The sequence below is a fragment of the Taudactylus pleione genome, unplaced genomic scaffold (assembly GCF_031769625.1).
Source record: "Taudactylus pleione unplaced genomic scaffold, aTauple2 ptg000386l, whole genome shotgun sequence".
Lineage (NCBI taxonomy): Eukaryota > Metazoa > Chordata > Amphibia > Anura > Myobatrachidae > Taudactylus > Taudactylus pleione.
This window is the reverse complement of record NW_028284787.1, coordinates 11,213,734-11,229,315: the sequence shown is the minus strand read 5'-3', so window position 1 is coordinate 11,229,315 and position 15,582 is coordinate 11,213,734. Positions and strand designations below refer to the sequence as shown.

The 15,582-nt window shown below is 41.4% G+C and overlaps 1 protein-coding gene across 2 annotated transcripts in view; it reads left to right on the top strand.

Annotated features, from left to right (window-relative positions):
- The window catches only part of CCDC201 (coiled-coil domain containing 201), a 64,806-nt gene extending 53,291 nt beyond the window's left edge, over positions 1-11,515 (top strand). For both annotated transcript variants that reach the window (XM_088445654.1, XM_088445655.1), the window contains one exon: positions 11,229-11,515. In XM_088445654.1, the coding sequence (XP_088301780.1) occupies positions 11,229-11,309 (81 nt within the window). In that variant the 3' untranslated portion in view covers positions 11,310-11,515. The remainder of the gene's footprint in view (positions 1-11,228) is intronic.
- Positions 11,516-15,582: the final 4,067 nt, after the last annotated feature.

Below are 15,582 nucleotides of genomic sequence, written 5' to 3'. Positions count from 1 at the left end.
AAGATTTAAATGCAATTATTCTAAAAACACACATTACAATCTGCCTATGTGTGTCAGAAAAAGGGGGAGGGAGAGATCTAGACCACTCTAATTTTTCTGTGGTACATATTAATCACTTTATTATTGTGCTATAATTTTCTAAGAATATCAATCTGAGCTCTAACTAGACACTTTTGGTGCCCTGGGCAAGACTCAAGAGAGAACATTGATCGGGTGTTTTAAGAGAGAAGAGGGCCCATGTGCTGACTCAGTGCGTGCTGCCTCCTCTCTGGCAGCACAGTAGATTTTGTCCATAAGCATTTGGACAAGATGGATTGTAATCCCTGGTAAGAAACAAAACTAAGGTCATATTCTGAAGTTCTGACTGGGTGGATGCATGCAAAAAGATCATCTCCAAAAATTCCCCTTTTTGTGGTGCTGGTTCTGTGCCTATCCATTTATATTGTACTACATTCCTTCTCTTACCAGGTTGTTCTGGGGTTGTATTTTTTGTGGCACACTATCATTCCTCCACCCCATGCCGACATCCTCTCTACAGTGTCACCCACTCCCCACCTGCAGCATTCATCCTCTCTGCAGTGCCCTCCTCCTGCATTCTCTCCTCAGTGCCCCCCAGCCTCTTCTGTACTGTGACCTGGTGCCCCCACTCTGTAAATAACCCCCCATCTAGTGTCCGTCAGTTTTCATCCCAGACCCATTGTCCGTCACGAACCCCTGCTCCCTGTGCAGCCACCAGTGCAAATTTACCAGCTCCTCCCATGACCACCGCTGTGGTTGACTACCACTGCTGATGTCTGATCCACAACCCCCTCCATGGCCATCGCTGCTGCTGGTCACCACTGACCACCCCCCCTCCCCCCCCCCCCCCATGGCTCGCGGTCGATGTTTGATCTTCATCACCCCCTACAACTGCCGCTGACCCGCCACTGGTGTTTGACCCCTCCTCGACCATGGGATACAAAATCCCTGCATGATATAGCAAAGATATCAACTTTTTTGATTTTTATCATTTTTAGTATATAAGACCTTCCTCTAGTCTTCAGCAGTCCACCAGTGGTGCGTCATTGTCAGGACAAGCCTCTTTCTTTTTTTTTGCAAGCTGTAAATTCGTAATCCAGAGGTTCCCAAACACTGGGCCTGATTCAGACCCTCTCGCGAGCGCTATGCGTTCACAAGCGGGCCGATGGTGGCCTAGTGCGCATGCACATGACTGAGCCGGCTCTGTTGTGTGCATGCGCGAGACCCGGATAGCGACAGGCAAACTCAAAACTCAATGTTGAGTGACAGCACGCCCCCTTTGGTGGGCAGGCCGGGGTTGTGGCTGCCCAGACGGAGGCATTCACATGGGAACGCCTACCATCTGGGGCCGGCCCCACTGACATCACAAGTGATGTCAGTGGGAGTGCTTTCGGCTCTGGTAGAGCCGAAAGCACTCTAGGGCTTGCGGCAACAAGACCCTACCAGAAGGGTCTCGTCACAAGCCCGATGGTCTTGACAATCGCGACCATCTTCCTGGCCGCTTGCTATAGCTGTGGGTGGTCACCCACAGCTATGAGAGTGGCCAGGGGGCCGCTCTGAAAAAAAAAAAAAAGGATAGCCCTGATTCAAAGCGAACGCTCTATCAGAGCGTCCGGCTCTGAATCGGGCCCTTTGTTCTCAAGGCTCCCCAAAAGTTCAGGTTTTAGAGAGATCCATGGTTAAGCACAGGTGATTAATTCAAATTGACTGAGTTACTAATTAAGTAACCTGTGCTCAACTATGGATACCTCTAAAACCTGAAATGTTGGAGAGCCTTGAGGACTGCTTTTCGGAACCTCTATCGTAATCCAGTACTTAATTTGCAGTTTTTGCTAACCTAATTTTTTTACATTTTCTTTTAACCTCTGCTAGTTTTCCTTTTCCCTTTTTATACAACTTCAGGTTATTTGCTAGACTTTATTTGCTTCCGATACAGTAAAAAGTGGAAAATTAAAACTTTTGACCAATAGTGTATTTTCTTGAAATATGATTGGTAACTTTTTTACATCATTGCAATAAAAGGTAAAATATTCAAACAGCACACATTTACAGTATAATTATTTTGTGTGCCTAGTATTTTTTTTAACAAAACTGAACATTTCTATTTCAATTGTTTAAACTGCACAAGGCCTCCTGTTCCCCATACTATAGATGTGGGCTGACTCCCGTGTTTTGGATTTGGGTCTGGATTTCATTTTTGGTTTGCAAAACCACTCTCATGTTTTGTAGGGTACTGTAGAGGTGTGGCCTAATCATGGAGGCGTGCTCACTTCACCTATATAATTACCAGTTATTTATATAGCGCACACATATTCCACAGTGCTTTACCTACACTTTCAAAACATGTTTGGCGCTGCCCAGGGGGGTGGCGTTTGTACCTCAGCCAGGTGCAGATCCATGGAGGGGTGATCAGTGCTTGCTGAGAGAGGCTGTTGCAGCTGACTGGTAAGAGTGGATAAGTCCGGCAGTGTACCCAGTCCCCTGAGACAGTTTCTTCAACAAGCCCAGGCAATTAGTTCCCACCTCCCCTTTTAGCTTCCCTGTGTACTGTCCTAATCTTTCTAGTGCTCAACCATCTGAGTAGGAAATGGCAAATAATATTTATATTAAAAAAACAAAATAAAAACATTTTAGTATTAGGGGATTTTTCTTTCATTTTTGAAAAGAGGAACCAGAAACCCAAGCATAAACAGATCAGACACATGCAGATGCACAAAGACATAACAGTGAGGTGGTAAGACTATTATTATTGCTGCCAGCCACTATCACCAGCAGATGAAGATCGCTCAGCTGCTCCAACGGTAACTTATTCATAAGCTGCAGTAATAAGTGTTAATGGAAAAATGTGTTCTCACCACATATTTAAAAAGGAGCCATACTGTTGTCTACAACCTAACTAGCCAGAAAATATCTTCATGAATGGAGCAATAGATGTTAGAAAACATTATTTAGCTGCCCTTCTAGAACCGCTGTGGACTTGACACTAAAACACAGAGCTCCCACAAATACATATGTGCAACTGTAAAAACACTTTGCGAGATCATTCAAATAATCCTTAAGGCCCTATTTTTAAAAAGATACCACAATTTGGTCAACAATTCAGTCAAATTGTAACCACTGATGAAAATGTATAATTAAGACCGGCCACCAGATGGCAGTCAATGTATACAAGGACTCAGAATATTCTTGAACTAAAATTAGCATTGGTTAATCAGAAAGGAGCTTGTCCTAATGTTAGTACCTCACAATATCCCATAATAATGTATTGTTTACAATGCTAAAACAAACATCAAGTTAAGACCATGGAAAATTGAGATTAGAATATGTCTGACATTCACACTGTTTTATATTCATTATGTCAACATGAGAATGTCAACATTAACCATGTCAATATTTAGCATATTGACACTGGCGTTATTTTGACATTGTTGGAATGTCGACATATTATTTTTCTATTGGTTCTCTAACCCTAATGGTCTCCTTTTAACCCCAACTCTCCTGAAAATATTGACATAATGACATTTCCAGTTTTGACATTGTCAATGATAGCATTTTGCAGGTGTCAACATTAATGATGTTGACTTTTTAACCTTGTAGACCTTCAGCTGTCAACATTGTAAATGCCAACATGTTAAATGGTAACATAGTTGCTGCATACCTGGAAAATAATATAAAGAATTTGTTTTTCATTATAAGTACTTAATTAAAAAAAAAGTAGCTAGTTTAAGACAAAAAATACCTAATGTGCCATTTATATGCAGTTTAATGATTTAGGGGGGACACCACAATGTTTATTTATTGTATTTTTTTTTTAACACTTTTAGTTCTCTTAACCCTAGGAAGCCTGCATAGATCATAGTGATCTGTGCAGTGCTGTTTTTGGATGGGTTTGCCTTTGTGTTTTTGGTTCTACTTCTTTCAGATCAAAACCGATTGCATTTACATCTGCAAAATCTGCATGACGTTGACTTAGTTGATTTTTAATTCAATTTGAAAATCTACTAGTAAATCTGCAGTTTAGACACTGAAACACAACGTCTATGTCTATCTTTTTTTTTTTTTCCTTTTTAGTTTTATTTTAAAACCTTTAGTAAATTTACCCTTGTCTTTTGACACAGAAAGCATTGAGATATACTGTAGGAAGACTTGAATTAAAGCCTTTTCTGCTTTCTATTCAATTACAATTTTAAAATAATCTAAAACACAATTTAAACCATGTTTAAATTTCTCCATTAGAGCTTTACCGGAATGTGCCAAGAAACAAAAGAATAGACAAAAAAAACCACACACATTTAAACGTTACATTTACTCTTGTTTATGTACAACATTGTTTTGCTGCTAATTTGTCACAATGGATCATGCAATATCCAAAAGGCAAACATGCCTAATAGAACAAGGTAATCATTTTAGAATGACAATTGAACCAAAATTTATATTTAAATTCACTGTGAAGCAATATCATTAAGGATTGATTAATTCAAGTTTTAATATAGTGGATGACTTGTGCCAGACTTTATTATGAAATAATGAAGACCAGGGACATGGGGGTTGTAGCCAGAGCCGTAACTAGACTTTTTGGTGCCCTGTGCCAGAAAGAGCATTGGCGTCCCCCCTCATTTTTCTAAGGGACATAATGCACCCAAAAAAGGGCCATGGCCTCATTGGGAAGGGCCAGGGAAGAGATAGGGGAGGCCAGGGGATGAAATAAGAGGAAGCTACAAGGAAGAATAATAATAAACTGAAATTTGATAGGCCCAAACAGCGCCCCCTGACCTGTGGTGCCCTGTGCAATGGCACCGGCCGCACTACCCTAGCTACGGCCCTGGTTGTAGCCTATAGAGAGAGGGAGTTTTATCCTGGCACTATCTTAATGGTGTGTATAAATATTATAACTTTCTTTCAGCAATGTGGTTATAAAATTAAAAAAAAAGAAAAATAGATCATAATGTATACTGTTGTACAGTCATAGATGTGTGGTGAAATCTAAAAACTCACCATATACTTGTAGATGACAAAAGTAGGCTTTGGACAATCTTAACACTGTTGTCCTGCAGTGGTTGCTTTGCATTCGAGTGCACGCTTTACATATGGGATTTTAGTATTGTGGTTCAATACTCAGGAGATGGGGGAAAAAGGTGAAACAACATGTGTATATCTTTCAAATCCAGTGACTGATACATACAGTCAGGTGCATAAATATTGGGACATTGACAGAATTTTCATATTTTGGCCTCCATTCACCACCACAATGGCTTTGAAATGAAACAAACAAGATGTGCTTTAACTGCAGACTTTCAGATTTAATTTGAGGGTAATTACATCCAAATCAGGTGAACGATGTAGGAATTACAACGGTTTCTATATGTGCCTCCCACTTTAAGGGGCCAAAAGTAATGGGACTATCAACTCAAAAGCTATTTCATGGACAGGTGTGGGCTATTCCCTCATTATTTCATTATCAATTAAGCAGGTAAAAGGTCTGGAGTTGATTCTAGGTGTGACATTTGCATTTGGAATCAGTTGCTGTCGACTCTCAATATGAGATCCAAAGAGTTGTCACTATCAGTGACACAAGCCATCATTAGGGTGAAAAATCAAAACAAATCCATCAGAGAGATAGCAAAAACATTAGGTGTGGCCAAATCAACTGTTTGGAACATTCTTAAAAAGAAAAAATGCACCGGAGAGCTCAGCAACACCAAAAGACCGGGAAGACCACGGAAAACAACTGTGGTGGTTGACAGAAGAATTATTTCCCTGGTGAAGAAAAACCCCTTCACAACAGTTGGCCAAATCAAGAACACTCTCCAGGAGGTAGGTGTATATGTGTCAAAGTCAACAATCAAGAGAAGACTTCACAAGAGTGAATATAGAGGGTTCACCACAAGATGAAAACCATTGGTGAGCCACAAAAACAGGAAGACCAGATTAGAGTTTGCCAAACAACATCTAAAAAAGCCATTACAATTCTGGAACAACATCCTATGGACAGATGAGACAAAGATCAACTTGTACCAGATGGATGGGAAGAGAAGAGTATGGAGAAGGAAAGGGACTGCTCTTGATCCAAAACATACCACCTAATCAGTGCAGCATGGTGGTGGTAGTGTCATGGTGTGGGCATGTATGGCTGCCAATGGAACTGGTTCCCTTGTATTTATTGATGATGTGACTGCTGAAAAAAGCAGCAGAATGAATTCTGAAGTGTTTTGGGCAATATTATATGCTCATATTCAGTCAAAGGCTTCAGAACTCATTGGACGGCACTTCACAGTGCAGATGGAGAATGACCCGATGCATACTGCAAAAGCAACCAAAGAGTTTTTTAAGGCTAAAAAGTGGAATGTTATGCAATGACCAAGTCAATCCCCTGACCTGAATCCAATTGAGCATGCATTTCACTTGATGAAGACAAAACTGAAGGGAAAATGCCCCAAGAACAAGCAGGAACTGAAGACATTTGCAGTAGAGGCCTGGCAGAGCATCACCAGGGAGGAAACCCAGCATCTGGTGATGTCTATGCATTCCATACTTCAGGCTGTAATTGTTGCAAATCCTTTGCAGCAAAGAATTAAAAAGTGAAAGTTAGATTTAGGATTGTTTAGTTTGTCCCATTACTTTTGGCCCCTTAAAAAGTGGGAGGCACATATAGAAACCGTTGTAATTCCTACACCGTTCCCCTGATTTGGATGTAATTACCCTCAAATTAAATCTGAAAGTCTGCAGTTAAAGCACATCTTGTTTGTTTCATTTCAAAGCCATTGTGGTGGTGAATAGAGGCCAAAATATGAAAATTCTGTCAATGTTCTAATATTTATGCACCTGCCTGTATGTTTATATTGGTTGCACTCACCTTTTAGGGAATATTCATGGAGCTTTGGACATTAATTTATCTATCCTGATGTCCATCCGTGTGATGGAGAATATTTACAATAACCAGCCTATAAAACCCGGAACTATATGAAGTCCCAATAAATTAAAGGGTAAAATAAAGCTCAATTGACTCAATAAAGCTTTATTAGAGAAGTTACGTACTGTACATTTTTGCGAATACAAAAAATGGTGGTTTATGCAATAAGTTCTGAAAATCTAAAACCTAGACAAAATGTTACAGCAAAACATTGATATTTAATATAAAAGTAATGAAAAAATAGCTGAGTTTCATGGTCAGCCTGAGGAAGTTGTCAGATGACCATGAAATGCATTGCTATTTTTTGTTTAGGAGGCCAAGTAGCTCTTCTCAAATGGACTCTCATTCCCTTTTTTTTCCAAGTTATTTATATTTTTATTTTATATTGTTCTCACAACTTTTACCAATCTGAAAGGGAAGGGGAGCCAGTCTAGGGCTTGTAGGAGAGAGGAAGATGAAATGAGCAGCAGTATGAGGACAGATTGGAGTGGAGAGAGTCAGGGAGGCCCGATAAGGGGAGTTTACAGCAGTCCCGTTGGGTGAAGTGGATGAAGGTCTTAGTTGCCTCCAAGGTGAGAGAGGGTCTGATCCTGGAGAGATTTTTGAGATGGAAATGAAGAACTGCGAAAGGTACTGAATGTCTGGGTTGAAGGAGAGTGAGGAGTCAAGAATAGCTCAAAGACTGGGGACTAAGGTGGTGGTATCAATAGATAGTGAAATTGTGAGAGGTGAGGTTATTTGGGAGGGTGGGAAGATTATCAGCTCAGTCTTAGACATGTGACATTTAAGAAGCACTGTGACATCTAGGCAAAAATGACAGAGACATACAGTATGGAGTTATGAGTGGGGAAAGGGGAGGAAAGTTGTCGTCAGCATAGAGTTGATATTGGAGGCCAAAACAAGCTAATGAGCTCATCTAAAGAGGATCTACAGTATAAATAAAGAATAGGAGAGGTCCAAGAACAGAACCTTGGTTGACCCTTACTGGTACAGGAAGAGAGAGAAGTGGAGTCATTAGTGGAGACAGAGAAAGAATGGTCAGAGAGGTAGGAGGAGTAATGTAAAAAGCTGCTGAGAGGTCAAGGAGAATGAGTAGAGAGTGGCAGGAAGGAGGTCATTACTGATTTAAGTGAGGACAGTTTCTGTGCAGTGGAGAGGACCCAAGTCAGACTTAAATGAATCATGCAGTGGGAGGAAAGAAAGGCAGCATGGTGGTTGTAGACCATTTTCTCAAGAAGTTTGAAAGAAAAGGAGAGGAAAGAGATGGGGGCAGTAAGTAGAGTCTGGATCAAAGGAGGATTTTTTTAAAGAATGGATAGGGGACAGTTCCTAATGAGCGGGGGGGATTAAAGACTGCCTCTCTGGATACTGGGGAGAATAATGGTAGAGACAAATATGTAAAACTACCCCCTGAGGAAGGCTGTATAGCCGATACATGTTGGGAAGATGCACGCTGTTTCACCCAGAGATCCATATATACATTGCCGAGTCCTACTCCTGAAGTCTCCTTGTGAGTCGAGCCACCGTGATGGAACTGCTGAGCCCGGGCAAGTGCACGAGAGTTCACTACCCAGAAGTCTCGCAGATCCATGCTGAGGACTTTGCTTCCCAGTCAGCGCGTGGATCCACACGCACTGACATGCATAGCGGAATGAGGGACCGGAAGGCTGAAGACTGAAGAAGAGGATGCCGCTCACCCGGAGGTGAGCAGTAAAGGACGCTGAGGGTAAGTTTGTGCACCTGGGGGATACGGGACGCCGCCCCGCCAGACACAATCTTGTACGACCCCGCGTACATTACCAGACATTCACCAGCGGCATATCAGAGGAACCACTGGTGACTCTAAGTAGTCCACCATTCAACATATTGATAGATAACCTACCGTTCATCCAGGACATTGACTCATAGACTCATCAGTATTTTATTGCCCCATACTGATATCAACAGTCCTGGTTTATCCGTAGGTATCTATATTTACCCACACCAGCGCACTCCACTTCAATAATAACATATAAGGGCTCCGTGACCCTACTTTTTGCAAATAAATATATACCAAGTATATTGGTTGAAACCCATCTGTGCAGTATACTTATTTCATTCCTACCACATTCAATGCAGTGCTGACCTAGTGTAGCGCTGATCCATACCCATATCTATGCATCCTACTCAAATTCACAATATATAAGGGTATTGAAGCATATTGTCTAAAACACTTTCTGTAGTGCATTTACTTTATTTTTTCATTCTTTATTGCATTCAGTGTAGTGCTGACCTAATCAAATTTTTGCATAAATATGTAAAATGGATGAGGGAGGATGTAGAGAGGCAGGCTGGGAAAGAAGAGGATGTGGTGCAGGGGGTCTGGTGGATGTGATGTCTAACCTATGGATTCAGCTGTGAAGTGGGAGGTGAAGTCATGAGCAAAGAGTGAGGAAGGGCTGCAAGGAGGGGGGCAGCAGAGGTGGTTGAAAATGGGAATGAGACAACAGGCATTGGAGGTCTGGGTGGAGATGAAGGTCTTGAAATAAAACTATTTAGAGAGGGAAAGGGCAGCACTGTAGGTCGACAGCATAAATTTGAAATGGTGGAAGTCTGCATTAAAGACTGTTGCTCAGTGGTTTGTGAACACTTTTGCAAGTGTCTGTTGAATTTGGAATGCCAAGGTTGAGGTGTGGATTTGCAAAGGTGAGTAGTGACTGCTGGAGCAACAGTCCATAAACAAAGTAAGGGAGACATTGTATAGTGAAACAGCTTGGTGAGGGCAGGAATGAGAGGGGCAACAATGGGGGATGGGAGTGAGTCAAGCAGAGAGGATAAGAATACAGTGGCAATAACCTCAATATTACATTTAGTGATGTAGCTTGAAAGGCAGAGGTGGAGAAGGAGTGAGGGACAAGTTAAGAGAGAGAAGATGATTGTCAAAGAGTGGGTATGGGGAATTGGTGAAACCAGAAACATCACAATGGTGAGTGAAGACCAGATCAAGTGAGTGTCCACTCATTTGGGAGGGTGAGGAGGTCCTTTGAGAGAGACCACATTATGAAGTGAGAGGTAGGAGTTTAGAGGTAATGGGATCAATGGGGACTTTAATAAGGATATTGAAGTCACCTAAGATGTGCAAGGGAATGTCTGAAGTGGAAGAACTAGGAAGCAAAGTTGTCAAGGCATTCGGAGATTGGGCAAGGGGGGTGATAGATGACTGTTACATGCAGGTGAACAGATTGCAAGAGGTGAATAGCATGAGCCTCAAATGTAGACCATAATACAGATGGTATGAGTTGGTAGGAGCAGCCGGAGGACGGAATGGACCCCTACACCACCACCATAGTGCCCCACTGGGTAGGGAGTGTGAGAGACCTTGAGACCCCAGAGGATAATGCAGTGGGAGAAATGGTATCAGAGGAGGAAATACAGGATTTGGTGATGACTAGGAGATTCAGGGAGTTGGAAATGAAGAGTTCATGAGTGGGGATAGTTTATTACAGGCAGATATAGCATTCCAGTGGGTACAGGAGTGAGGGACAGAGTTGGTGGGAGAGATGTGAATGAGATGATCAGGATTGCTGTAGCATAGGGAGGGCGCAGGCTCCTGAGTGGGGAAGGGAAGCTGCAGGTTGTGGGCACAGAGAGAGTTTAATGTGATGCAAATGGAGTTGAGGAGAGGTGACTGGAAGAGAGGAGTGGGTGCAGGGCTTAGTTGTGGGGTAGTAGGACCATGGTGGGAGAGGAATCAGAGGAGTGTAAGGAAGACAGATGAAAAGAGACAGGGGGTGGAGGAGCTGGAGAAGACTTCGGGGGGGGGGGTAGGTGGGAACAGGTGGTAGAATAAAGGATTATGTAGTCACTGGGAGAGGGAGGAGTTGAACAAAAAATGGAGATGGTATGAATGAGAGAAGTATGTAGAGGATAGCTGGAAGTAGTAATGGCTGTGGTATAGAAGCAGTTCATTTAAGGTGTGTGTGTACGTACTATATAGTGCATGTGTATGTATGCACGTGAATATAAAAAATATATATTATATATTTTTTATATTCACGTGCATACATACACATGCAGTAATACAGTACGTACACACACGCACAATATATAAGGGCATAGATGCATATTGTCTAAAACACTTTGTGTAGTGCATTTACACACACACATATTCAAATATAAAGCAACTACTATTTTATATATATATATATATATATATATATATATATATATATAATGAGTAGTTGCTTTATATTTGAATTACAACTATGACCATAGAACATCATACTCCAAAGCCAAATCACTTCAATTTTTTTTTATTTAGAAAGAAAAAGTGAACCGATGGGAGATACGGCAACTGAAGAATCTTGAAGAAGCAACCAGACATAAACTAGTTATTGAATGAGATGGGACATTTCCATTGCTTGTTTATAGTTAAATATCGTTTCATCAAATGCAGAAATGTTGAATTAAACAGCTGTATTGTAATAGTGAATGTATGTGTTTTGTGATTAAGTATTTCCTATATGGTTCATTTTGGAGGAAGTCTTCAGCCGTGACTAAATTTAATTTGTGAAGTATTAATGTGGAATAAACTGTATAAGAAAATAAGAGGCCTGCACTCCTAACCTTTTTGAACTAAATTATTAGCATTTTTGGATGAAAGAGAACAAGATACCACTATATAAATGTACATCAGCCGAATATGAATCATCACATAACGGCAAATGCCCAGTGGCCTTTCACAAACACAAGATTCTTAACATTTATTGAGAAAAAACAATCTCACAGAACATGGTTTAACACAATTGACTGTAAGGTTTTTCACTCTTGTTAGCAAGATTTTTCACTCTTTCAGGGATACAGAATTTTCCAATCGTGTGTCCTTATAGTGGGTCTCACAGCTTCTTTAACCTACGCATTTCGTCTCCTTATGAGACTTCATCAGTGACAGAATTGATATACTTAGCAGAAAAACAGTTCAAATACAATTTTTCTTCTCTTTTTTTATTAAGTAGAAATATCTATATAATAAGCAAGAAAGCCTGTCTGTCTGAATGTCCTTCATGCACGGCTGAGTTTTGGACCTAGCTCTATCAAATTTGACAAGGTGGTGTAGTTTGACCAGGATTAGGTTTTTGCCTAAGTTTAAACTTTCTCAGGGCCACACAATCCCTAAAAATGGGGACACTTAAATTTCTCAGGTTCTAGGAATGGCTCAAGTGGAAATTGTCAGTCTGCCAAAAACCTATGTGACCAAAGTATCCTTTTAACCTCAGTCTCAGCGAATGTCTAACTATATGACTCATGCAAGTTCATATTAAATCCAGAGTTAGTCCTTTTTAAAGTGACCATATATATTAGTTAGCCCCCTGTGTTTGCATGCAAGAGCGTAACTAGAACTTTGTCGGCCGCATAGCAAGATCTTAAAAGCACCCCCCAGAGGTAAAAAAAAAAAAACACAAACTTTCCCCCACACAGAGCCCATTCAGGTTATGCCATGCAGTAGTAGCGCCCCTTATACATTATGCCACACAGTAGTAGTGCCCCATAAAGCACATTATTCCATACAATAGTAGTGTCCCTTACACATTATGCCGCACAGTAATTCACTTTATAACATTATGCCACACAGTAAATACCTCTTACACATTCTGACCTCACAGCAACTCCCCTCCCAGTCTCCCTCTAGCAGCCTCTCACCTCCCCCATGTGTGCCACCAGCAGCCAGCAGGTATGGATTTGGGGCTGGAGCACCAACAGGCAGCAGCAGATATGAACAGAAAGAGAGGGTGCAATTTGAATCTTGTGCTGGTCACGGGCCAACTGGAGCTCACATACCTACAGCCAATCAGGAGCCACCACTGCTGATTGGCTGCCAGTTTGAAAGCTTTGATTGCCTCGCGACTGTCCATGTCTGCCTGCCAGTGCTCCAACTCTAATCAGCAGGTGGGTCGGCACCAATTCAACACTGCTGCCACCTGGGCCCCCCTCAGCAACCCTGACTGGAGCGGGCCACCTTTTGTGCATGGGGAGCGTATCCCCAAAGGGTCCCAATGTATTCCTTTCTTCCTTTTTTTAATTTGTTCTGGTGTTCTTTCATATTATTATTATTATTATTATTATTATTATTATTATTATATTATGTGTATACATTTTTTGCTTTTTATTTTATTTTTATACATAAATGTAATTTTCAGTTTTTTCTTTATCATTTTACTTTTTTTTTTTGGCTTTTTATATTCTTTATTTCTGCGTTTGTCAGTTTGTCTTGTGGTAGGTATCTCTAATATTCATTTTGATTATTTTCAAAGTTTCTGTTATCTGAACTTTCTTTTTTGTGGGACTTTTCTCTGACGCTATAAACCCTAGACACTGACTGCCAAATTCCGAGATGGACACTAAGGCAATTTTCATGCAGATCGAGTGATTTTCACCATCACGCATGCATATAAGACGCACTGCAATCACAAACGCACATAGGAATCCATTGTGGAGTGAGTGACAGGTTGTCAGCATTTGGGGGTGGTGACAGGGGGTGGTCTGGGAATCACAGGTGTGTCTGTCTGTTTAAACACTGTTGCAGTGGCTAATTTATGCACGCCCATGTAAGTGCATATGCAGCTCTGCGTGCTTGAAGAGCTCCTTAGGCTGCGGAGGGTCAGCCAGGATGGCCGCCCATGTTACAGCAGTGTTACCGATACTTACACAGGTATGCATTGTCGCACACAGGGAAGGCAGCAGTGGGCGTCCTTATGCTCGAGTGATCTTTGCAGACATTAGCATATTTTCACTGCTGCGTTGCTTATGAAATCCCAGCTGCGATAGCATTAGCGTCCATCTCTAAATCAGGCCCTGTGTCTCCAGTAAATTAGTCCTTATGTGGTACAAATGTCTCTCACATAGTGTATCTTCAGTTATTTTGCATGCACAAACTAGCTTGTTCTCAATATTGAATACTTCTCTACCAGGTCCGGACTGGGACTAAAATTAGGCCCTGGCATTTAAAGAACACACAGGCCCACCTTGGCATCAGCATCTGGCTCCTGGCCTAGACTGCTCCCCTTACTATTCCTGACTCCTCCCATGTCTTAGACTATGCTCTTCCAAATATAATTCATATTAGAACAGCATACAAGTACACATCATTCTCTGTATTAAAATACACACAGCAGAGCTCTTCCTGTAGTGGTCAAACATGTGTCATAGTCAGACATTTTGGTATTTGGATGGTTCTATTAGGTATATGTGGTACTTCATTGTTGTAGGTCACACACAAAGAAAAGGGAAGGCATTTTTCCAATTGACTAAGCCCTATCCTAGCAGTTGTAGAGGATTAGATGGTGTTCACTGTAGGAATTTTTAGGGCAGGGGTGCTAAACCACACATCTGTACACATCAAAGCAGAGCCATACCTACAAATTGTGGTGCTCTGTGTACATAAAGAGCATTGGTGCCCCCTCCACACCCCAAGGAGGGGAAGAGTGCGCCACACTCGCGCTTAGAAAAAAAACAGATGTAGTCTCGTTGGAAAGGGTGTGACCACACAATAGTACCTCTAATTCAAATTATGCCACACAATAATGCCCCTTAGTCACATTACAGCACACAGTAGTGCTCCTTACACATTAGGCCACACACCTTAATGGCCCTTACACATTATGCCATACACCATAATGGCCATTACACACATAGGCAAAACTATACATTTGGCAATGGGTGGTCCCAGCAAGGCTGCCAAGACAATGGGCAGGCCCAGGTATGGTGGGATTGCATTACTACATGGAAGGACATGGAAACTCCCTCTTATTTACAGCATGATTATAATGTGAGTTGCTGTGAAGGTGAGTTGTGTTGTGTGTGGTTGCTGCATATTGGAGACATTGGTTATACCTCTCCTGTACTTCCATGCCCCTAAAGAGATTTGGGCACTTTGTACCCATCCTCCTGAGTACCAGTTCCAACCCATCACCAGAACTTTTGTTTCCTAGAGAGTTTGCCATTATGTAAGTCTCATGACCTTTACATAGGTAAAGTTTTCTAGCTTCAACTCTAGTCCCTGTGATATGTTGTGCTGGGCATACACTATCGGCAGATTTCTTTACTGCACACCTATTTTAGAACCTATTACCTCCATCTCCATACATGTCTATGATTAAAAAAGCTTTGCTTGAGATGGTATTACCCTATACCCAGTGATGGGAACCCTTAAAGCAGGAATGGTTTTACTTCATCAATACACTGTGCGCATGCCTATGCGTATTTCACCACAAACCCTTCAGTAGCACTAAGCTGCCAGTGAAGCAGAAAAATCCCTCACAGAGGTGCCAGATTTGCAATGTTGCTCTACAAGGAGCTCCAGATTGGTATATTGTGGTGCTAAAAAAATCTGTATTCCCACATTAAGTGGCAATACAGATTTGTAGTTCGCGCCGCCTATTAATAAATTTACTCCTAGGTATATAACACCTAGCTGTGACCAAAAATGTGTCATATTCATAGCTCCTCTGGTCAGTTATTGGATATACAATAGTTAATAATTTATTCACATTTCATTACTCCCTGCTAGCTTGGTCCTATTACATTTCACTAATGGAAGTATTTTTCTTAAGTTATAAAAAATATTTGTGACACTTCATTTTCCATATATTCAGATAATCCTTCTAAAGGTTATGATT